Genomic DNA, 25556 nt, shown 5'->3' with positions numbered 1-25556 from the left:
GTCTGAATAAAGGGTTATCACTATATGGCTACTCAAACATATACATATATTTAACTTAATGTCTTAGCCAATTGCAGTTTACAGATAAAGGGCCATCTGTAATGTGACTGATGGAAGCATACTTTGAATGCCACTACAAAGGCCCACACTGTTAAAAGGTTGAATGTTGCAGAGAGGACATATACTGTAATTGCATCTGTAAAATGATCTAGAATGTTCATCCTTGATAAGTATACTTTTTCTGCATGAAATTGTATTTAAGAATGAACTTGCAGCTGCAACGTTTTTGGTGACAATTCAACGTTTTTGTTCTTTCTGTGGGTGTTCTGTTTGTTTGCAGTCAGATGAGCGAGCCTCATAGCGGTTTGACGCTCAAATGTGCCAAGTGTGGAGTAGTTTCTACGACAGCTCTATCAGCCACCACCGCCAGTAACGCCATGTTAGTCCCATCATTTACGTCTTCTTGCTACGGATCTTTACAGTGCATGTGGAAAAAAAAAATGCTATGATGGAAAAAAAAATGTGTTTGCTAATACTTGACTATTTTTAATTGGCAACTACCTTTATAATGATTGTGGGATAGTCTATGAAAGCTTCTCAAGTGTTATCTGTTTTGTGGTTTCCAAGTTAATGGTCTTGGCGCCACGCACAAGAGTGCTTTGTGGGAGAGTGAATGGGGGTTTTGGTTATGGCCTGGACCCTGACATGCAACTACGTAATACTGCTTTTTTTTCTCTTTCAACAGGGCGTCTCTTTGGAGCTCCTGTGTGGTGCTGCCCCTTCTGGCTCTGACATGGATGTCTGCGGTTCTGGCCATGACAGATAAACGTTCCATATTGTTTCAAATACTTTTTGCTGTGTTTGATTCATTGCAAGGCTTTGTGATAGTCATGGTCCATTGCATTCTTCGGAGAGAGGTGAGAAATGCAATTTGTTTGTGAAAGAGATAAGTGAAAGTGGGATGGAGTGTCTTTTTTAAAAAATATTTTATTAATTTATTCATATTACATCTAAATTGTTATCCCATCCCTTGTATCCTCCCATTCCTCCCTTCCTCCCGCTTTCCCGCTACTCCCCTCCCCTATGACTGTGACTGAGGGGGACCTCCTCCCCCAGTATTTGCTCATAGGGTATCAAGTCTCTTCTTGGTAGCCTGATGTCCTTCCTCTGAGTGCCACCTCAGAGGAAGGCATGGAGTGTCTTAACTTACTGGAATGATTTTGATTGTAACCTTGGTCTTCAGTCTAAGAAGATCTTCTCCACTGACAACTGCTTAAGATTCAAAATAGAAAAGAAATGTTAAGGCAAAAACGTATGAGGTTTTGACACTCCTTAAGCGACAGATTGAAAGACATGGGCTTGCATGAGGGAAAGTCACGTCCAGAGGTGCCAAGACCCCAGAAAGACCAGATTCAAGACAGGTGCAGTGATAGAGGTACGCTGGAGAAGCTAGGGGCAGAAACAGTAAGGTGGGCATGTCTGGAACGGCACTGTTCATACACATACTGAGCTATTGCTACCTATCTTCTTGTTTATGCTACTGCATGGAGCATGTTCTTGGTCCTTAATAGCTGAGTCTCCCTTCACATGCCAATAGATTACATTTTAAACTTACTGAGATAAATGATTTAGATGTGGATGTTTATGGTAACAACTACAGTACCTGCATATTGTTAGTCATTATACGCAGTGATTGTCCACAAGACCTGTATGCCCACATTCACAGAATATCTCTGGGTCACAGTCTAGAGTTTATTTTCAGGAAAAGGAGGAGGAAGTCTTCCCGAGCCTAGAGACACTAAGAGGCAGTGAAAGACTAAAGATTTGTGTTGTTAAGGGATAAAATATTGTTTTCCAACCACTGTGAAAATTATTCCGAGTGCTTGCAAGCACCGACATGGTATTTACAAGGTTTATGAGTCATTTCAGTGTTTACTCTGGGGATAAGTGGGGAACTAAAGAACATGCTGACACCATGCCATGTGAGTGATTTCGAGAACAGTCGACTGTTGGGTCAAATTAGCTAGTTTGTTGTGCCGTGCACACCATAAAGTGTGGGTGCTTCCTTTCATACACCCCGTTGTTTTACAGTGATATGTGAAGGTAACAGAAAGCATTAACCTGATTTATTAGGTGGGAAGAACAGTATTTCTGCCTTATTTCAAGAAGGCACAGATGTCAGCAATAAACTCACAGGTGTATTCTAAGAATATTCTATGAGAACCCATGAAAACAGACGCAGTGTGACTTCATCTTGCAAAGGAAAGATATTTCACCACTTCTCAAAGTCTGAAGTAGCTTACAACTGTCAAGCCTTGCTCACCAACTTCTACCAAAAATACCACTTCTGAAATCTCCCAAATATCAAGGTCTTTATATAGCAAAGTAATAAAAGTTAAAAAGAAATTAAATGATAATTTAGATTAAATTTTTTTCCAATTATGACTATCCTGTGGATCGTCTGTATTAACACTCCTCTAGTATTTTTCACAGAATTCTTCTAAATTAATAGACATAGAGCCATTTCAATTAAGAATTAAGGATGGCCTATTCGGCTTTAAGCAAGGTGCAAGACATCCATGGGCATTCAATTGTTAGAGGAAACTAATGCCCTAATTACTAAAGAATGGACAGCACTCTATTTTTTATGTGAAATATCTCTTTTCTCTTGAAGACATGGTCTCATGTAACCTATGCTAACCTCAGACTCACTATGTCAGTTTTATGCAATGCTAGAGACTCGATCCATAGCTTTGAGGATGCTAAGCAAGCATTCTGCCTGTGAGGGACATCCCTAGCCCATGTCTTTTTTTTTTTTTTTTTTTTTTTTTTTTTAGATGCTGTTAGGCTATGCTCAAAATAAATAGAATTCTAAGTGACAGATATTATGATAGCTTATTATCAAATTTTTGCTACTTACTGGGAGAAATATATTTGGCAGAAAAATTCTTGATGCCCATCAAAACTTTTCAGTGCTTTCTAATTAGACTATTAACTGTCAAAAGCATGATTTAAGTGCAATTAAGTCCAATCATAAAATAAATACTTCTACTAAATAAGATGTCTGTAAATACGTGTTTTCTCTATCAATGGGAGCAAGAGCAAGCCCATTTTCTCTGATATTGTTCAGCATGCAATTAAAAATGAATAACTGTATTACTGATAAAGTCATAGTGAGTTGTTATAGCATTCCTTAGTTCTAACACTACAATGAACATTTTTCCTATGGTTTTTTTTCTTTTTCATTGAACACTGTGTAACCTTGCTAAAACTCATACATTTCAGTTAAGGGCAAGTCATTCAAAATTCCTAAGAGAAATTTTGTTATTAAATAACTAAGTTTTAAAAAAATTATTATTTAAACCATTTTATACATTACATGAAATACATTATATCATTATTCCTTGAAAGGAAAGCCTCCCTGTAGTCTACATGTGTAGTCACAGACATTGGCAGGGTCTGGCTCATATTGGGATCATTCTGCTCGAACCCTGACTATAGTGTAAGAGAAAAGGAACGCCTTTGCATGTCCTCCTCCTCCTCAGCTTTCTGCCAGGACTATTGCCATAAATATATGCCAAAGCAAAGCTCATAAATATTGTTTGTCAAACCCTTCATTGTAATGTTTAACTCTTAAGTTCATAACTTGTCATTCAACCCTGATAATCCACAGGAGACCTAGCAACATAGTTCTGTCTTTATTGCTTTTTTCACCATTTTTTTTTCTGCTATTTTCTCCAGAATAGTTTCATATAATTTGTCTATAACTTTTTCTTCTTGAAAATATACAACCAATGTAGGAAATACTTTTGATTTGGAGACTGGGTGCATACATAATTTTATTTCTGTATGTTTTCTACACTTTAACATAATTTGGGTATTTTTTTTTCTGTTGCTGTTTTCACTGATCTTGACCTGTCCAATCTTTGTGGAAGAGAATGAAAGATAGCCTTGGCTTACAGGAGGAATAGAAGACTGTAATTATGACATTAGACTGTAATATGCAGAGTATTTTAAGTGTGATTTTGCTTTCAATGGGCTCAATTTTAAAAGAAAAAATAATTTCTAATCCAGAAACAAGGGAGAAACAACTGCACTGGTGCTGACAGCTGACAGCTCACTTCAATGAGTTTGTATGGCTGTGGTATATGTTAAGGTGACAATGCATTGCCTGTGTGCTCATATATGAGGCCAAAGAAGGGATTCAAGTGTCCTCTCTCATTTTCTGCCTTATTGCCATGACACAGACTTCCTCACTAAGATAGAAGCTCCCCTTTTGGCTGGGCTGGCTGGCAGGTGAGCTCTAGGTATCCTCCCACCTCTGTCCCCTCCTCCAATCCAAGAGCTAAGACTGCAGGGTTTTTTGACATAGACACTAGGGACTCAAACTTAGATTCTCTTGCTTGCAAGGCAAAGACTCACCCACAGAGCTGTCTGCCCCACTGCCTTATTTATTTTATAATAAAAAATATGAATACATCTAAATACCTATTCTTTATCTTTAGGCCTGACAAATAGTATTTGAATACCTTTTTTTTCCCTGAACACTATAGTTGCTTCTTCTAAAATACCTTTGTCTGGAGAGTTGTTTTAGTAAATGTCTCCATGGAAAACAAAAAATGAAGCCAAAAACGATAAAAACAATAAAAATATATTTAGGTATCCGATTTATCATAAAATATTACGTACAACCTAGTTGCTAACATGTGCTCTAGCTAATCAGATTGAATCTAGTAAAACAAGTATAGATGTTTCCTGCATTTGTTGATTAGAATTCATTTAAATGAACAGATAAGAACGCATACTATTTACTATTCTCCTCATTGCTATGGAAATGAAACTACACAAGAGTTATGAAACCTTTGAAATAGTTCCTGTTGCTAGGAAACCACTTTCTTGGTTTCTGCACATTCTTCTCATCTCTGTCTCTGGCTGTGCCAGGCTCGAAGACAGTCTTACAGCTTGATATCAGATGGGGAAAATAACAAGATTGTGATACAAAATAATCTACAAGAAACCCTGCCACTGAGTGAAGGGGGGGAAGTGTTTAAAATCTGAGCCTTATATGGATGGTCCTGTTGAGCCTGGGTGTAAGCATCTTGTGGCGGTTCCGTGACATTAGTACCAGGGCCAAGGTCTTCTCCTGTCTCTCCCAAGGTCTGGCGTAAAGGTGAAGCTGCACCACATGAGGCCTCAAATATTCACTCAAACCTGTGAAGCAATTTTGCAGGAAAATCTTTAAAAATAAACATGACTTGCTCTGTCTCTGTCTCTGTCTGTCTGACTCTCTCTCTCTGTGTGTGTCACTTTCTCCCTCCTTTTCTCTCTCTCTCTCTCTCTCTCTCTCTCTCTCTCTCTCTCTCTCTCTCTCTCTCTCTCTCTCTCTGTCTCTCTCTGTCTCTCTCTCTCCCTCCCTCCCTCCCTCCTTCCCTCATGTCAGACTTCTAGTTAGAGCATTTGGTGGCCTTGATGACAGTTACTTACTTCGTACTGCATCTGAAAAACAGAGTAAGTGACCAAGTGTGGAGAGCATCAGGACTTACTTGATTGGCACATGTTGTTGGAGGGCAGAGGGTTTAGGAGACAATTGATTAATTAACTAACGCCTTCATACCTCTCATACTGAATTGAAAATTCCAAAGGAAAAATCACTTAAAGATTTTGTAGTTTTGCTTTGTTCTTAGTAAAATAAAGTATGTGCCTTGATGTGCCTGGCAAGAGGCAACAGAATAAGCCTCAATTGTGAACATGGACATGACACAGTCTACGACAATGTGCTCTTGGTCTTAACACCATTTCCTTAGAAGCCACCTATTTCACCCCACTCTGCATCCCATTTCTTAGGCAAGGAAGTGTAAATCATGCTGCTTCTAGGTTGGGCTTGCCCTGGCTGTCATCATTTCAGCTATATGGTGAGCATCTGTATCCTTCTCAATCTTCATACATGTATCTGTACAGAGGCAGAAGAGGTTAACAAAGCTGTGAAGTCTGACAAAAAAAAAAAAGTGGCTTCAGTGAATAAGTTCAGACACAGGGAGCTTAAAACACAACCTGATACACTGTCATGGCTGCCAGGGAGCATCCAACTGTGAGTTATGGTTACTCTAAATTCCTCCACTAACATTTTCCATCAGCTGCTTCCTACTCTGTGGGTGGAGTGGGGGGAAATAGCATCATGCAGCTATGGCAGGGAGCAGAGGCTGCTGGACACTGGCAGGTTGATAGGCAGCTCCCACTTTCACCTGTTTATGCCCTCAAGATCTCGCCTTGCGGCTCTTTTTTACTGGTACAGATTGCCAATGTGTGTTGATTAAAGAAATAAAATGAAAACTTACCTGGTTATTTCTTTTTTTTTTTTCCACCAGCAATGAATGAGCATTCCCCTTACTCCACATCCTTGTGAGCATGAGTTGTCATTTGTTTTATTGATCTTGGTTATTCTGATTGGTGTAAGGTGGAATCTTTCTTTCCTTTTATTTACCTATTCTTTTCCTTTTTTATTATTATTTTAAATTTTTTAATTTTTAAATTTTAAATATAAAATACATTTATATTAGTACACATATATAGAGTAAGCTACCCACAGCAAGAAGAACCACGAAACAATCATGAATTATATAAATATTACATTCATAGTGTTTTGACTATTTGTATTTGGCAGCCTTGAAGAAAACAGCTTTCCTTTTTTGGTGCATCTAAAATTCTGAATATAAATCAATATCTATCATACCTCATCATTATCAACTTAAAACATCTATCTAGACCTAAAAACCTCTTAACCCCTAACCATCTAAACTTCATTGTAAAACTAAACTCTCTGGTCTTCAACCCCATCAGGGACTTGAGAAGGACTAAAATAATTACCTGAGTATATAGAGAATGTAACCTGCACTCCCTGTATACTCAGGTTATTTCTTTTTTAAATATCTTTTTTGTTTGTTTGGGTTCATTCTTAGTCTTAAAGTCTTTCGATCTCTGCTCAGTACATTTGGAAGGATATAAACAGAATGATGTGCAGGAACGAGGACTTTCAAGGCAAGAAACCTGGTTCCACATTCTTCTCTGTCACCTGTTGTGATTCTGTTGAGCAAGAGTCTTACAGTGTCCAAATGTGAACTTGCTCTTCTGTGCATCACAAGCCTGTCTGCCTCGAAGGCTACCACGCCAGCCTGAACTGCAATGCTTCCTGTGAAGGTGCGAGGCATGGTGTCTAGCATATAATTCTCCTCTCTTTCCTCTCACATTTGCACACTAAAGGAGCAGCGCTACATTTTCAGATCATGTGTTTGAAACATCATCTAAAGAAATTTCCACATGCCCCAAAGATGGATCTAAAAAGCTAATTTGAAGGTCAAAAGGATGGAAATTTCAAAGAGCAGTTGGTAGATCCTCTAGCATGGGAGGAGCGGTCCCAATAAAGGTCCATCAGGGCTGGAATCTGAGAATTCCTTCTGTGTCTTTGATTGTATAGCAAAGGACAAACTTTCCCTTTTTTAGCTTCAATAGGAGGAAAGTCAAGTAATATTTTTTTAAATGTCAAGTCATTCATATTACTTATGTCAATTGGCATATTTATGAAACTGAGACTTGTTCATTTAATGATTAAATATGAAATACAATATTACGTTGAAATATCTGTGCCATTTGTTCAAGTATGAAACAATAGTGGTGATTATAGACTTAGCACATAGAAAACCCTTCTTCCCCAATAATGATAACAAATGAATACAAAAGTAAAACTTGTGTATTCCTGACTTAAAATGATCTCGTGAGTTCACAAGAATTCACAAAGAGCAGCTTGGGGTAAAACTGTCTTATTTTTATAAGAGGTGGGGATTTGGGGTGAGCTCAGATCAGCAGCTAAACACTGTGCGACTCTTCCCTGTGAGGCTTCTGGGGTTTGTAACACAGCCAATGGTGCTGGGTGTTCCTCTCCCGCAATGTCTAAATCTGGCATGGGCTTTGCACAGTGACTCTCTGCCAGCTGCCTCTGGAGTGAGTTCCAATTGAGAAGTTCTCTTTCTTGCTGCTGCTGAGAAAACCCAATGTCTCGCCCCATGAGGGAGAGACAGGAGCGAGACATTCCCCCCTGCAAACTGCTATGGAATCAGCTCTCAACCAGGAAACTATGAATTTGGAAAGATTGATTCCTTCTCTTGGCAGTTTTATTTTCAACACATATTTTTGTGGTGGAAGAAAAGGAAGAAGAAGAGGAGGAGGAAAAGAAGGAAGAGGAAAAGAAGGCACACACACACACACACACACACACACACACATCCAATTTGTGGTGCCCATATACTTGCTGAAGCATGGACAAACTCCCAGTAGCCAGCCTCTTAAAGTAAACTGGGTCTTTCCTGAGCAGCACCACCACCAGAAGCCCTCAGTCGTGGAGAGCTACACTTTAGCATCTTTATCGCCATTTTTAAGGGTTCTCTTCCTGTGCTCTCCTGTGTAGGCTGTTAACTTTGGCAGGATATGGGTGGAGGTAAGAGCTGCCACAGAAGCCTTCTATGTCCTTCTTCCTCAGCTGTGAGTCTCCAGTCATTGATACCACTACAAACGTAGCTTTCTTTTCTTTTCTTTTTTTTTAAGCAGGCCCCTAGCTGCAGTTTGAAACTTAGTGGAGATAGCACCGGTAGTTATCACATTGCTTCTTCCTAAAGATGTCTTTCTCTGTCCCCTTGTCTTTATCTCACTCATTACAGACCATCAGACTCTCTTAAAGTCTCATAAATATTTAAAAGTTAGTTACATATCTGTTCCTTGCTACTCCCTCTTACTTCTAGCCCTGGCTGATCATCAGTTAGAATGACAGACCTATTTCAGAATATCTCAAAGAGAAGACATTTTATAATCTAGATATGAAGTGTGACATAATTAATGTTAAATATTTCATTGTTCCCCACAGATTCATTTAAAAATTGGGTTTACTGGCTTCCAAAAAGTTTTTGAAATGTTAATTTTGCAGGAACTCAGATTTGTAATAATATCTAATAGTAAGCTTTAAATAAAACTGTTAACTAAAGTAAGAAGTTAGTTCCTTATAAATAGTAAATCAAGGACAGTTACAGCATAGCCTTGTAACTATAACTTTGGCATAGGAGATTCAGAGAGGTTTAATTTTAGTATGGTATGGCATAGAATGGTCTACTTTTTCTTTTTGTTATTTTTTATGTTTTTCTAGAACTTGAATTTTAAACAATCCCTAGTTTTCATGGGTATAATTCACAAAGGATAAAGCTCTTTGCTTACATGCTAAAAAACAAAAACAAAAAACAAAAAACCAGTTATCAAAATGTTTGCACATGACTGGAACATTTTCCAAATACTATCTTCCCTTCAGCCCTCTGTGGTAAGGAGATGAGTCCTGTGCATTGTGTCTCATCGTTTCTTCCCACAGAGATGAGCAAATATTTAATGCCAACTCATCTAGATGGGCTCAGTGTATTTTCTGATTTAAAAAAAAAAGCAAATAAAGCATTTGGAATCAAATGAAATTTCTCCTGGAAACCCTTATGAATGAGAGTTCTGCACTAAAAAATGTCTTAAAATCTAACTCGTAAATTATGGTACCCATAAGAACTTTAAAATGACCTTAAACATAGTGGGAAATGTGTGTGCTTTCCTGTCTTCTCTTTCTTCCAAACTGTATCAACTGACTGAGAAAGCTGCTGCCTTTCTCCAGTTTAGACATGTCCTGACCCTCTGTCACATTTGGAAGTTGTTTAGATGAATGTAGTGTTTTTGTGTGTGTCTAAGTGTATGTTTTGAAAAAGAGACTTATTTTATATCTCTTTCAATCATCCAGACAATGATTTGGATGAGAAATTTACAGAATTTGATTTTATATATTTTAATATCAGCTATAAGATCCTTGACAACTATTTGGCATTGGCTTCAAAATAAAGAACACTTAACAAGGAGTGGTGAAATTAATGTTTTGTATTGCTACAGTCAGTGCACACGCACAACTCTCTCCCTTTCAAAAGAGATAAGAAACATCTTATCTTAGAACCAAGTAAGACTGACCAGGTCCCAGGAACACATATTTATATCAGTCACAATTCCACGTTTCAACACAATAACACTTTACTGAGGTTTTTATAGTAATAGGCTAAAGAAGGTTACAAATCAAAGCCCCTCTAAACTGTATCAATGGAAACATCAAGTAGACAGTAAAAAAACAACAACAACAAAATAAAAACAAAAACAAAACAACAACAACAAAACTCAGGGAACCCCCTCATCTAATTTACATGAGAACTTTCATTCCCACTGCAGTGTTTCACATTTTATATATGCCGGTATTTAGAAATAGATTTGAAGGAACGTTTCATGTCACAAGCTCTCAAAAGACAATGTTCCTAACATTATTTATTTTCCTTTACAAATTGTACTTTAACTGTTACCTTGGGGTAAATACAGAATTGAGCATGGAACTGTTTTTCTGACAGTGGTTTGTAGGGTTATAAGGAAGAAAACATACAATAATTAGTTTTCCTAATTCAGACTTGTGAGTAACAGAAAAATAATGATAAACATTAAACTTATTACCAATCTTCTATCATTAATGTGTCATTTTATAACCCACAATGACTTTTTGATCTAAAACAGAGTTTCTTGAGAACATTTCCACAGAAGGAACCATTTACTCTGCCTTGGGCCTGTCTGCTTCGCTCAGAGAAGCTGATGAGTCAGTTCTCCTGTTCGTCTGGGTCCTCAGAAAAGAAATCAGAGTAGATTTTAGTGCAGCTGGACTCTTAATTGATATGGTAGATGAAAGAAATGTATCAGAGAACTGATCCTTCTTTCGGAGGGACATGAGATCAGCAATATTAGCATCGTAGAATGGACGTTATCAGAGGGCACCTGCTCTCAGCCAGTCACGGAGGCTGGCAGCGAACCCTAGTGGGGGAGATGTGTGTGCAGACCTCTTACATGGACTGTAAAGCGGTCTGTGGTGGTGACTACTCTGGTCCACATTCCAGCTCCAAACTGCAATTGGGGAGAGTATTGATGACTCAAAAGTAGGTAGGAGGGAGACAAAAACGTACTAATGGATGTAGGCTTTGATCTGGTCTATTCTGTTTGGTTTGTGTTTGTTTGTTTCCTGGCCAACAATTACATTATGCACATCTCACATCAAAACTGAGCCAGGATGCTATACAGCTGTGCCTTTCAAAAGACAAGATCCACATGCATTTACTCTTCAGTCTCTATAATAATGTTTCAACATAGAGAAAACACAGTATCAGCTGTGCCCTTAATAACAGTAAAATGGACTGTGGTAGAGGGGAAGGAGAATATCAAATGCATGAAGTCTGAAAAATAAAGCATTAAAAAAAATCCATGACCTAGCCACAGATTTGGGATAAGCAGCCTGTGGACATAGTCATCAACTTATGAGGGGCCTATAAGGAACCACAGGAAGTGAGGAAGTGAGGTGTGCATCCTGATGCTAAAGTGTCATGTGATCAGAAAACAGTGGTTGTCCTTAACCTCTATTGAGGTTTTGTAATGGGAGGCACATGTAAGTAGATCTCCGTTTGTGGCCAGCCTGATGTATATTGTCAGTTCTAGGCCAGCCAGGGATACATAACAAGACCCTGTCTCAAAAGCAAATAAACAAAGGAAACAAAATTAGTCTTATACCATACAAGCAAAGAAAGCATTTTCTCATAATCGATTATCAATATAGGCAATGTCTAGTTATTATCGATTAAAAAAGAAAATTAATGTTTTTTCTCCTCACAGGTACAAGATGCATTTAGATGCCGATTGAGAAACTGCCAGGATCCAATCAATGCTGACTCTTCAAGTTCTTTTCCTAATGGGCATGCTCAAATCATGGTGAGCGTTTATTTTCCTTCCTGTTGATAATTAACTCATGGTTTCTCAAGAACTTATATAACAAAATCTTTGTTAATAAAATAGCATAAAAAATCATAATTTGGCCTTAGTTCTCTAAGATTAATATTCTGGGAGCTGGAGAGATGACTTAGTGCTTAGAAATACTTGCTGCCTTTCAAAAGGACTGAAGGTCAGTTCCCAGCACCCACAGGATTACCTGTAGCTCCAGCTCCAAGGAGTTTATCACCCCCTTCTGGCCTCTATGTGTTCCTGCATGCATGAGTATATGCACACACACACACACACACACACACACACACACATACACACATACACACACACAAATCATAAAACAAATCTTTAAAATAAATACTTTATACTTTAACACCTAATACATTTTAATCATGGATTGCCTTCGAATCAAGGGTCTGCTTTTGGCAGTATTTAGAATGATAATATTTTTTATCTTGTCAAAATTCAAGATAATGATTTCTAAACAGGAACACTATGGACTTTCACATCTAGTTGTGTGTGTGTGTATGTGTGTGTGTGTATGTTCTTTCCTTTCTCTCTTTTTATTAATTTTTGAGAGTTTCCTTAAGCAGGTTTTGATCATGCTCCCTCAACCAACTGAGACTTAGCTGAATTATAGAGTCCTCAGAGGGGTTGTAACTTGGATCAGTTAAATATGTAACTTTATGGGTGCCTCAAGGTAATGGCAGTTCTCCTATGCAGCCTAAAGAGAGCACCAAGGGACTGAAAGAACAAGGAAAAGGCACCCTTCCAGTGATAGGTCCAGACAGTACACAAGCCCAGAGTACTGTTGGAGTCAAGGCTGCTGTAGGCATAAACACATTGGCAAGCTTTAAATGAGACAAAATCACCTTCATCAAATCAGAAACGGAAGTCAGGAGTTGCTGCAAATGCTTGGAATGCCAGCACTGGGAGGCTGAGGCAAGCTGAGTCTAGCTCAAGGGCACCCTGGACTGCATAACATGAGTCTGTCTCAAAACAAAACAAAACAACCGGCCAACCATACAACATCAGAGAAGGATGACCGAGTAGGAATGAGTTTTCTGTGGCACAACTGATTTATTATTAACATTTTTGCACTTGAAACCTAAGAATATCATAAGTAATATGTTAGCAGCTAAAAATTGAGAAATAATAACCAATTTTTTACAAAAACATGATGGCCATAAAAATCCTTAAGATGCTGATGGTGAGATGGCTACATGGTATAGCAGATGCATACGTGGTGATCTGAATTTGGTCCCTAGTACCCACTTCAACTTAGAAAGAAAGAACCAACCCCACAAAGTTTTCCTCTGACCCCAACACAATGTGTGCTTATACATAGAACAACAACAATAGTAATAATAATTTAAAATTAACATTAGTAAAGAAAGGCATAGTGTTGACAGAAGTTCCTTACAACAGGCTAATTTGATTTACCATTAAAAAAATAACTTGATTTGTTTAAAATAAGAATTTAAGGGAAGGCTAACATCTCAAAGATTCTAGGCCAGCCACACTAACAAATGGTTAACCACCAGCTTTAATCTGTGCACCTGAGCGCCTTTTATAATGGTAGGAGGAATATAATTCTGCAGAGTTGTGACTTTAGCAAAGCTACATAATAGAATATCACAGGTAACACACTGAAACCGGAAGTATAAAATACAAAGAACAAAGACATGTATGTATAATAAATAAATATGTATCGTTATTTATTAGGTACCCAATAGTGTGCCTTCTGGTCCTCCTTCCTTCACCATCCTAAGCATTAGCTTACAAATGTATGCCACCACTTCCACATTTATCCAGTACTAGGATTGAACCCAGAGCCTCAGGCATGCTAAGAAAACAGTCTCCTACCCCCTTAAAATTTTTTGGATTGAGCCTAGTCTCATGGACCTTGACCTCATTCTCTGGCTCAGATAGGCCTTGAATGTGTAATTTTCATACTTAATCTTCCCAAGTAGCTAGAGTTACCACTGGAACCAAAAGTCTCAAATAAAATTCCATCGTTTTGTAAGGGGTTATGTTACCATATCAAAACTATCCCAGTGTCCATGGGTTTTATATACAGTTTTGTCTGTAGGAAATTCTGATTATTCCCTGAGAATACTCTTTTTTGCACAAAACAATAAATGATATGTAGCAGCCATTTATGTATAAGAGTCAGTAAATAGGAATATCAAAAACATTTGAAATCTTCTTTAAATGATGATTCAATGCCTTATTTCTTGTTACAGACAGACTTCGAAAAGGATGTAGACATTGCTTGTCGATCAGGTAAGAACACTTTGGCCTTTAAAATATAATCTGTAAAGATGTGAAATCATTTTGTGAAGGTTTTTTTTTTTTAAATGCTGTGTTTTGCGTCACACTCATCTGGGTGACTGGTGGCATCTTCCAATGACAATCACCATAACATCAGGTATCTATACATAGAGGGTAGAAAGAAGGAATGAAAAATGAGAAGTAATAAGGAATGAATTATTAAGAGCACCACAGCATCAAAACACACTACATGTGCCATAAGCTTCTATCTGCATGAATAAGGGCAGTCATAAGGCAAATCACTATAGCCTGTCTCTTTATCATATATAGACCATGAATCACTAGACTGATGAACTACCACTTGTGTGTGTGTTTGTGTGTGTGTGTGTGTGCACATGTGTGTTAATAGTAGCTGCCCTCTAGCCACTGCTAATTTTTCACTAGAAAAGAGGGCTTGTAAGCTTAAAAGAAAACCATACATTTTCAATTTTGTATGTTTTTCACTAGTTGGGAAATAGTATTGCAAAGCACATCAAGATGTAGCACATGCTGCCACACATTCTGTATTTCTTGTTCTCTGTGTTGTCTTCTTCTTAATAAAAGTATATATACAGACTTAATCTGTATATCCACCCAAACATTTGAAATCGACTATCATTTAGCTCAGTATGCATGTATTATTTGTTTGTTTGGGGTAGGTTTGGTTTAGTTAGTTGATTTTTGTTTGGTTTGGTGTTTTGTTTTTTGTATTTTGGTTTTTTGGTTTTTTTTTTTTTTTTTTTTTTTTTTCATCTTCCCAGGCCTAGTGCTGAATATAGCCCCCTATTTGTCAATAAATTTAAATTATAGTGCCCATACAAATGCATGCACATCCATCTTTCGTCACAGTTGCCTATTCACTTGTATGGATACGGTCTACGTTCACCTCTGATTTTTTGTTACAGTGCAAGTGTCAGCTTGTCATCTTAAATGCCTAAGGTGTTTTCTAGGTGCTGTCAAGGATTCTCCTACGATTATGTAAAATTTATGCTTCTGGTATGTTTTCCTAGAAAAAAAAACCCTCTGCTTTTATCTCTGTTAGCTGTCATCTTAACTTTTTTCTGGATAGCATCCATTTGAGATTGTGTAGCCACTGAACCGTTGAAACAGAACCTTCTAAGTCTCCATCTATACTGGCTATTAAGGAGTTAAATGTCATGACAAGGACTACAGAGCCTGCTGTGTTGGGAAAGGCACCCACCTCCTACCTTCCAGGCTCCCTTATGTATTGTTTTCAGATTCAACTCAGAGCCATTAAAATCTGGGCAAATGTCAAATCATATTTCTTGCCATAATCTCAAGCACATGGGCAACTAATCTTGTATTCCTGAATTCAATCAAAACACCCTGGGTGGGGCACCGCCACAGCAGCCCTAAGCTAGTGGCTATGGTTTGGCTACCCATAGTGGGCCTATGAGAGAAGTACAACCTTTCTTTTCCTATAGAAAAAAAAAAAATCTAACAAAATGTTGCCAAGGCATGGTCTCACTGGTATTTAGTTTCATGAACCTACAAGTTAGCTGGTAAAATACTTTTCTTCGGCTTAGCCATCTGCTACAATTCACAAGCCATGGGGCAAGTTTCCCCATTTATAGAATGTAACTTGTCTGTGTCGGGAGGCTGGAGTTTATTTTAATGGTTAGGGATGTGTTTAATTCATAATCGCCTGTCCTCAATCTAGCTTCCATTCCTCTCTTCATTTCTTTAGAGTTCTTGACAGGGAAGAATGAGAACATTTTATTTTTCTTTTCCTTAACAGCTATTCATATCAAACCAGTGCTTGTCAGAGTGTGGTGCCCAAACAGGCAGTGTTGGCTTCACCCAACACCTCCTAGAAATGCAGTGTTTGAAGATCTACCTAGACCTTCTAGGCCAGAAACTGTGGGCTGAGGACACAGTAACCAGGATTGTTACAAGCCATTCAGAGTGATGCACAGTGATGGCTGAAAATCTTCATGTCAGATCCTCTTCCCAGAGATGCAGCTCCCAGCTTTTCAGCATGCACAAGGGTGTATTTTCACCAACTGTTCCTTTTTCCTCAGTCTGCACTGGAGTCTTGGGTTAAGCCTTCTAAACACAGACCAGTGTCGCTGTATTATTCAAAAACAAGTTACAACATTTTTCTGTTTCTGTTTTCATTTTCAGCCAAGGCCTTTTTAGTTGAGCTTTTCAGCTGCTTTCTTCAGTTTTCCATGGGATTTGTGCATGTGTTGAAATGTACTAAATGTGAAAGGCTGCGTTCATAAGCCCTGAGCACCCCGTTCTAAGCTCGGAAACTGCTTGTGTAGCTGCTGGAGTGTACATCTGCTTCTGCTAGCTATTCAGGCTGCCTTCTGTGTGACTTAAATTTGATTTTTGTTCCGCCGTTCACAACTTGATTAAATTCTCTCGAAGGTCTTGCTTCAACATTGTTGCCTTGTGCAGGAGGTGCACGTACCAGGCTTGTTTACATGCTAAGCAAATCAAAGGAGCAGGTCATCTCTCACATACTGTGGACACAAACATGGACATAAAAATAATTACATTTCTCAGATATTTAATAAACAGATCATATTGTAAAAAGCTAAATGTATCATGCATCCAGATTATAATACCAATACTTACTACCCCAAGGCTTCCTTCATAGTTTATAATCTATTAGCAAAGGTGTGAAAACATCTATATATCCCTAATATAATACAATATGTTCTTATAATGTTTCTTTTTTTGTTTGTTTGTTTTTGTTTTTTTTGGGTTTTTTGTTTTGTTTTGTTTTGTTGGGTTTTTTTTTTTTTTTTGTTTTCTTGGTTTTTTTTTTGTTTGTTTGTTTGTTTTGAGACAGGGTTTCTCTGTGTAGCTTTGGCTGTCATCCTAGACTCGCTTTGTAGACCACGCTGGCATCGAACTCACAGAAATCTGCCTGTCTCTGCCACCCGAGTGCTGGGATTAAAGGCGTGTGCCACCACGCCCGGCTTTGTTTCTTTAAATTTTAGTGCTGTTAATTTTGGATTAATTTGTGTGTAATGTTGGAAACTAAAATGATTCTGAGAATTTGGAAATGCTTTTAAACATTGTCTTAATTTCAACTACAGTTAAATTAACTAACAAACTTCACCCTTTACTGTTTCATTTATAATTATTTCTGGAAATTGCAATGTATTGCTGCTCTCTTACTATCTTCAGAAGTTTAGATTTTATTTTGATGCTGCTTTTTGCTTTTATAAAGTGTAAGTAGCCAAGGCTGCCACAGCCTCCCAAGTGCTGTAATTGCATACTACCCCCACGCCAGATTTTGAAATAACATCTTAAAGCTTGACTTCTAATATTTTTATATATTAATAATCCAAAATATAAAAATCCATGACCACATTGTAGATTCATGAAAAAAAAATATGAATACTTAACATGACACGATATAGGAAACAAGCAGGCAATAATTCGATAATAGATAAAAAGCATCCCTAAAGATAGCAGTTAGTGTATTAGTGGCTCATGCTTTGGGCAATTTTAAAGGCTTTATTTCCTCACAGTAGCAAAATTATTCATAATCTCCTATATTTGAACTTCTGTGCTAATTCACAATTAGGTTTCTATTCAAAACTTGGACAATTGGCAAAATTCCTCCTGTCCGAAAGTTTTCACACTTTCAGAACTATATGTTGTATAGTTACCTGTACAGGTGACATTTTCTGCTTTGCCTTGTGGGCAAAGTGGCCATCCTGCACCAATTTTGCTTTGAGACAGCTTCACTGTACGTAGCTCTGGCTGTCCTGAAAGTCACTATGTAGATTAGGTTGGCCTCGAATTCACAGAGATCTGTCTGTCTCTGCCTCCCAAGTGCCGGGATTAATGATACGGACTACCACACCCAGCCCTCGAGAAGCTCTTTTAATGAACAAAGCTTCTAGAAAACTTTAGAACAACGGATGAAAGAAAGTAGCAAATTTGTATGAACAAGATCTCTATTTTTATGGAAATGCTTTGAAGAAGATTGATGGAAAGATCTTCTCTGGTAATCTACCTCTACCTGAAAATTAATGCAGAACTTTTTTCAGGGCAGGACACTGAGATTTTTGGAAAGATAGTTAATGAACTTTCAGATATGCTTTATCTATGGTTCACTTAAGATCTGTGGTAGCATCTGAGTAATCTGGACCATAGGCAAACAAATGCAAATAAATTGTTAAAAGATTACTTTTCTTTTACTTTACTGTTTAGTGTGAAGATACATGATATAGAATAATGATTAAAAACTAAAGACTTGCTTCTTATTAATTTCCGTCCTCTAATTGCAGTGCTGCATAAGGATATCGGTCCTTGCCGAGCAGCAACAATAACAGGAACACTCTCTCGGATCTCTCTAAATGATGATGAGGAAGAAAAGGGAACAAACCCTGAAGGGCTAAGCTATTCAACATTGCCTGGAAATGTCATTTCCAAAGTCATCATCCAGCAGCCCACAGGCTTGCACATGCCCATGAGCATGAATGAGCTGAGCAGTCAGTGTCTGAAAAAAGAGAACACTGAATTGCGGAGAACTGTGTACCTATGCACGGATGACAACTTAAGAGGGGCTGATATGGACATCGTCCACCCTCAGGAAAGAGTGATGGAGAGTGACTATATTGTGATGCCTAGAAGTTCTGTAAATACCCAGCCATCGATGAAAGAGGAAAGCAAGATGAATATTGGCATGGAGACCTTGCCGCATGAAAGGCTACTGCACTACAAAGTGAATCCTGAATTCAATATGAATGCCCCCGTCATGGACCAGTTTAATATGAACTTAGACCAGCATCTCGCACCCCAGGAACATATGCAGAGTTTACCCTTTGAGCCTCGCACGGCCGTGAAGAATTTCATGGCCTCTGAGTTGGATGACAATACAGGACTATCAAGAAGTGAAACAGGATCGACGATATCTATGAGCTCTCTAGAGGTGAGTCGTAAGAAGTTAAAGAGGTCCTTGATATCTGAAGGGCATACAACCTGATTCATGTCATATTGGTGTTGGGCATGACACATGTTAGTTTTGGCAGAGTTCCTGGTATGTTGCCTATTAATAACTGACCATAAAGATTATCTAGTAGTGCATTTGAATCTCCTGGCTCAAGATGTTATTAAACAGTCCCAAGGTGCTTAAAATGATAATGATCAATCCTAATTCTCTTATACCGGGACTCATGTGTGACATTCATAAAGAAAATACAGCAGGTCCTCTTGAGGTTTCACTGATATGATAGAGCGTTTTGAAACATAACGTAGTAACTGGATTGTGTTGCAAATTCAAAGCTAGATCTAAATCTTCTACAAGGCCATCTATTAATATGAAGCTGAAATGTTTGCGTGAGGTGTACCACTACACTGACTATAAACTAACTATTATTTATTGGATCAATATTATTTAGAATGAATGTTTTGTTCTTGATCCTATAGAGTGGTGAGCATTAAAAGTATTGGTCTTTAATTGTTAAATGCAAAAGTGTATATTCTAACTATACTAAGACTCAGGACAACAGCTTTTGCCTTTCATAATGCCACCAGCAATAAAAACTTAAACTACTTTCATCTTTTTTCATCTCAGTGTAGTAGAGAATCACTCACTGTTTTCATCATCATTCCTACTGTATTAGACTTACACAAGTTGGATTCAAGAATCATATCTGATTTTCTACTGACATATACCATTAACCTTGAAGTCTTGCTATAAACCCATTACTAAGATATAGAGTCTATATTTTAAAAACCCACATGTTTTCTTATTTACTGTATATGTACATGTATATACATATATAGCCAGTTGAGTTAATGTATTATATTATTGCATAATCTACTATTAATAGAAAAACTACTGTAGTTGCTCATGTGGTTTTTCCATCAGAATTATTCTGATAACATATGTTTTAAAATGCAAAAGTCCCTTAAGGCAGTGGCTCCTCTAGATTCCCCAAGGCTGTGGCTTTCACTTTGTCCAAACTAAAATGGACCATTAAATGTAGATAATTCTAGTTTTCACAAGTAGGACAAGAAAATTCTCGAACAAAACCAGAATATAAATATAGTCCAAAACGAAAAAGTCTTAAGTCTGCACAAATCCATGTAAGAATCATTCTCAGAATCGAAGGTGTAGATAGAGACAGCAAAGCAAATTCTACTCCAGAGTAGCAGGTGTGCCCTCTGGACAGAAGCATCCATTTTTCTAAACTACTACAATTGCTACTGCTATGCCAATCATAACTCACAGATATTAGTGTATCCACTATAATAATTATCACATAAACACAAGCTACAAAATGTTCATACAGAATGGCAAAGGGTTTTAAGAGGATCAAGTAAATATATACATAAGAATATAATATCAAAAGTAACAATGACAGTGTGGGAGTTTTTTTTTCTATACAATGACTATTTTAAAGTTGCTATAGAAATTTGAATGGAATTACGCTAAAATAATTTGAGTGTTGTGAAAATGTTTTCCATTTAACATCTAGAATCCAACTGAGTCTGCTACTGGGCATGTTTTGTGTACTTGTACAAGAGTGTATATTTTCCAAGTATCAATTGCTTCACCTTCTAATTTTTTTCAAATCTCTATATCCCTATTTTTAATTATAAACATCAAATATATGTTTTAAGCTTAAAAATCATATATATGTGTTTGTATATAAACATGTATATATGAGTCATCAATGGATCTACATTTCAGTGACTTAGAGATCATAAAACATATTTTGAAAACAAAATTCAGAATTCAGAATAAAACTTAGTTCCTCATTCATTCTATTTTTTAAAAAAATTATTAAGTTACTCACTTTACAGCCTGATCACAGTCCCTTCCGCCCTCTCCTCCCAGTCCCACCTTCACATGCCCCTTCCTCTCATTCCCCTCTCTTCTTCTCAGTGAAGGGGAGTCCCCCAAGGGGTACCAAGCCACCCTGGCACCCCACGTTGCAGCAGGACTAAGTGCATCCTCTCTCACTGGGGCCTGATAAAGCAGCCCTTTCCTAGGAGAAAGAGATCCAGTGGTAGACAACAGAGTCAGAGACAGCCCTTTCTTCCATTGTTAGGAGACCCACATGTTGACCAAGCTGCACATTTGCTCATATATGTGAAGGGGGGCAGTTCTAGGCCCAGTCCATGCATGCTCTTTGCTTGGCGGTTTAGTCTCTGTGATCCCTCATGGGCCCAGGTTAATTGCCATTCATTCTTTGAAAGTGTTTAATAGTAACTGCTTAGGTGACCTTTTAGGAAACAACTGAAGAAAATACATACATGAAAGAGTGGATAATAAAATTAGGATTTTTATAGAATTTTTCACTAGCAGATTCTCAAATCCTGTTAAAAACATGAATTAATTAATCTTCACAGCACTGAAATAAGTTGTTATGATCTTCAAGTAAAAGCGTCTGTTTAAGGATCCAATGTCTAAGGATAAATCTAAATCTCTGACGCCTCTTTATAAAACAGGAGGTTATATATGCAGGGACATATATCCTGGAAGACTGGGGCAGCAGAAGTTGACAAGCCATTGCATGATCTATTCATGGGCATAATGTGAAGATGTGAGATTAACTCAGGAGTTTTCTTCCAAAAAAGGTGACAAGAAGGGTAAATGCTGTTAGCTGATAGCACGGAATTCAGTAGTCACAGGAAAACTGCACACAAGAAAAGACACAAGTTGAGGTAGAAAAAAAAAAAAAAAGAAAGAAAGAAAGGCAAAGAGCCCTGAGTGGGTGAGTGGGTGGGAGCAGCTATTCAAGTAAGCAAGAAGCAACAAAGAAAGGAGGAGGCCCCAAATGCTGCAGTGCCAGCAGAAAAGACTCCAGCCTCCTTGGGAGCGTGTTCTGCTAACCCCCAATTATTGGGTGTAAATGTTTAAGACATTCACGGAGTTCCTTGGCACAAAAGTGTATCCAGATTTTTTTTCCATGCCCATTATTATTACATTCTACATTGCCTTAACTGTGTTTATTTCCAGAATGATCCTGTTAAACCAATTCTAAAAACTCTTAGAATTTGGGTTTTCATAAAAATCTGGCCCAAGATGTCCTCTAACTACTTCCCTTAAGGTGAAGATAAAATTGTCTTCAGTACGTTAAATATTCACCTTCAGAAAACAAAATAGATCAGGTACACAGTGCGTGCGTGTACATGGGAGATGGAGTAAAGTTGAACAGTGACGAGGATGGATCATGGTGTCATGATCTTAAGCACCAGAGTTCAAGTCTTAGAACGTAGTTCTTTCAAGTTATTGTCTTAAAATTTTAAGTTCATTATTGTTTAAAAAAAAGACAAGTGGAGTTGTCAACACGACTGGACTGCCACACTCATGAATTCCCAGTAGCTGTGGTTGCCCACATAAGACCTACATGAGAAAAAGCCAGACCTTTTAGCATGGAAGGCGTCCTAAGCTCAAGCCCTAGGTGAGAAGCTGTTGATGGCCATGGCTTCTGGAGGAGGAAGAGTATGTTTTCTTTACGGCTGTGCCCCTCTTAAGTTGACCACGTTCCAGTGGATGGCCCCACAGTGAGCCAATGGGCAGCACAAATTAGACTCAGCAAGCTACTAAGAAAAAAAAGAGGGCGTGAAGTTGAGAGCAGTGAAGAGTAAGGATCTGGGAGGTTAGGGAGAGAAATGGAGAATGAGTATGGTCAAAATACAATTTCTCAAAGAATTAATTAAAATATATCTTGAAAGGGCAGATCAGCCTAATTTCTGGGTTGCAGTAGTTCCTGTTCGTTAATTTATTTATTTATTTATTGGCAATTTATATGTGCATTATTGGCAGTCAAGGTTGGCCAGCATTTTCTCTGAGTCTGAAACGCTGTGTGTATTGAACAGCTTGTGACTGTGCATGACCTACATCTGTTTGGTCATGACCCATCCTTTACTCCTTTTCCATGATCTCTCAGGGTTAGCACAAGTCTCTTGTCACTGACTTCTGGGAAGATTCAGCCAGCATGAAGCACTGGCTAGAGTCTAGGTTTGGACTCAGGGTTTTTTTTTTTTTAATTTAATTTTATTTTTTTATTAATTTATTCTTGTTACATCTCAATGTTTATCCCCTCCCTTGTATCCTCCCATTCCTCCCCCCCCCCCATTTTCCCATTATTCCCCTCCCCTATGACTGTCCCTCAGTAGAAGAGTGGATAAAGAAACTGTGGTACATATACACTATGGAATACTACTCAGCTATTAAAAACAAGGAAATCCCGAAATTTGTGGATAAATGGATTGAGCTAGAAATGATCATAATGAGTTAACCCAGAAGCAGAAAGAATCAAATGGCATATACTCACTTATATCTGCATACTAGCCCAAGGGGCATGTCCCACGAAAGCCTTCACTTACCAGGAAACTGGAACAGAGGGGAAGGCATCCTATTGGGACTCTAAATGAGAGACGCATGGGAGAATAGCAAAATAAAAGGATACAGAGGGTCCTAGAAATCTACAAGTAGAAAAATATGATAGGCAGATTTGGGCCCAGGGGTCCCACTCAAACTAAGGCACCAGCCAAGGACAATACAGGAGGTAAACTTTAAACCCCTTCCCAGATCTGGACTCAGGGTTATTTTACGTCAGTTTGTGCCACAGCTCTCATGCACCTCCACGTTCTACCAGATGCCCCACTCCTGAGATTAAGTCTCACCTCATCTTCCTCTGTCCATCCGTGTTAGGGGGTCTCTTGGCTTCTTCTGTTAATCCATCGGGCACGTTATGGTTCCCTATGTGCCTTTTCTGCTTCCCTACCACTTGACATGTTGTCCTCACGTAATGCCAGAGTGACTTCTGTGACTCCCCTGTCAAGTCTTGCCTTAGTGCCGCTTATCAACAAAACATTTGCGAAATGGAAAAAAGTTTATATAGTACAGTACAACATTACTTTACCGTACACAGAACCTTTGCTGCTCCAACGTCTCTGAGTGCTTTTAAACACAAAATATCTATCTTGATGTGACCTCAGAGAAGTCTCACCGCATTTGTAAAGGGGTGTTTGTAAATACCTCTCTAGGCTCCTCCCACCCCAGATACAGAATACTAGCACTCAGCCTACTGGTTACCGAAAGTAAAATATTTTAGTGATAATGACACTTCCTAGGTGCCTCTCTTTGGCTGCCATGGGGACCACATTACACGAAAACCTTTTGAAGAATGTGAGCAACACTTCAGATGTACGGTTGTATTATGATTATGTCATTAGTGTCACACTCTGAGTGTTTTTGAAGAAGCTCAATTACTACTATATAGAGATTCAGGAATTTACACAGAATGTTATCGCCTCACTTAGGAACCAGGAGACACTGTCTCAAACAGAAGCCATATAAAACTGACCATGTGCAGAAACCATGCTTCATACACACACACACACACACACACACACACACACACACACACACGTATATATACTCATGTCAATCTGGTAAAAAGAAAACAATCTCTCTTTATTGCTTTGTTTTTGCTCTTGGATTAGAGAATCTTATCTTTCATGCAGGCATACAAACAAAATTAGCTTGAATAAAAGCTAGTTCAGAAAATTAATTATTCGCAGACTTCGTTGGCACTGCTATTTTTAATGGATTTGTTATCAAAGCTTTCTCCCTGTGAGTGAGTCCATTGCTCATCCTGTAATAGAAACTTCTAATGCATTCATATTGCCGTTCATTAGTCAGTGGAATTCATTACTTGCTGTGAATCTTCTAGTGTCCTGTCCAGTTTAATTTTCAGTGACACAAATAATGACCTAGCTCCTCTGTGAAATTATTCATCATTCTACAAGAGTTGCATGTGGAGGCCTCTCCAGGCACATGTGCACTAAGTGGCCCTCTTGAGTAGCCTGAGACCATGGCACATTTTTTCACTTTTAAATTATTCTAAAAAAAATATTCTCCCTCCTATCAGTAAAAGGGTTGCCTTCCTAATAAGTTGTTCTGATACTCTTAGCTGCCAATCTGTCTACTTGAGGTGGTTTTCTTTGTGTATTTATGTCACTTGGTTAACCAAACTCTCCCTCTTTAAAACAGGAGCAATAAAAGCTGTCACATTGGTTTGAATTCTGGGGTTGTCATATTACACCCCTTCAAACATTCACCAATAACTTTGCGACTGCAAACTGTTGTGACATATCTTCTTCTAAATGCTAGAGCTGTACATATAATTAAGAGAGGACTAGAGAAGTGGATGTGTAGGTGGCAAAACGGGAACAGACAGAGCTTTTAGAGATCAAATAGGCGACCCATAGGTGGATTTATATGGAGGAGGAAGGTAATGTGCAAAGAAGGGTCAGTTTTAAGCCTTTGTCTTGGTTGACTAGTTATTAACATCATCTGCGATGAGAAAGGCCATGCAAAAATGCGATATTTGCATATTGAAAGATGGCATTAAAATATAAGGGATAAG

At 38.2% G+C, this 25556-nt stretch overlaps 1 protein-coding gene across 2 annotated transcripts in view; it reads left to right on the top strand.

Moving 5' to 3' along the window:
- Positions 1-25556, top strand: part of Adgrb3 (adhesion G protein-coupled receptor B3) — a 707858-nt gene that overhangs the window by 661159 nt on the left and 21143 nt on the right. For both annotated transcript variants that reach the window (XM_051153002.1, XM_051153001.1), the window contains exons 24-28: positions 341-439; positions 746-917; positions 11758-11853; positions 14112-14151; positions 18453-19096. In XM_051153002.1, the coding sequence (XP_051008959.1) occupies positions 341-439; positions 746-917; positions 11758-11853; positions 14112-14151; positions 18453-19096 (1051 nt within the window). The remainder of the gene's footprint in view (positions 1-340; positions 440-745; positions 918-11757; positions 11854-14111; positions 14152-18452; positions 19097-25556) is intronic.

This window comes from Acomys russatus, chromosome 11, assembly GCF_903995435.1.
Source record: "Acomys russatus chromosome 11, mAcoRus1.1, whole genome shotgun sequence".
In the NCBI taxonomy this organism is placed as follows: Eukaryota; Metazoa; Chordata; class Mammalia; order Rodentia; family Muridae; genus Acomys; species Acomys russatus.
This window is presented reverse-complemented; position numbering and strand designations above follow the sequence as displayed.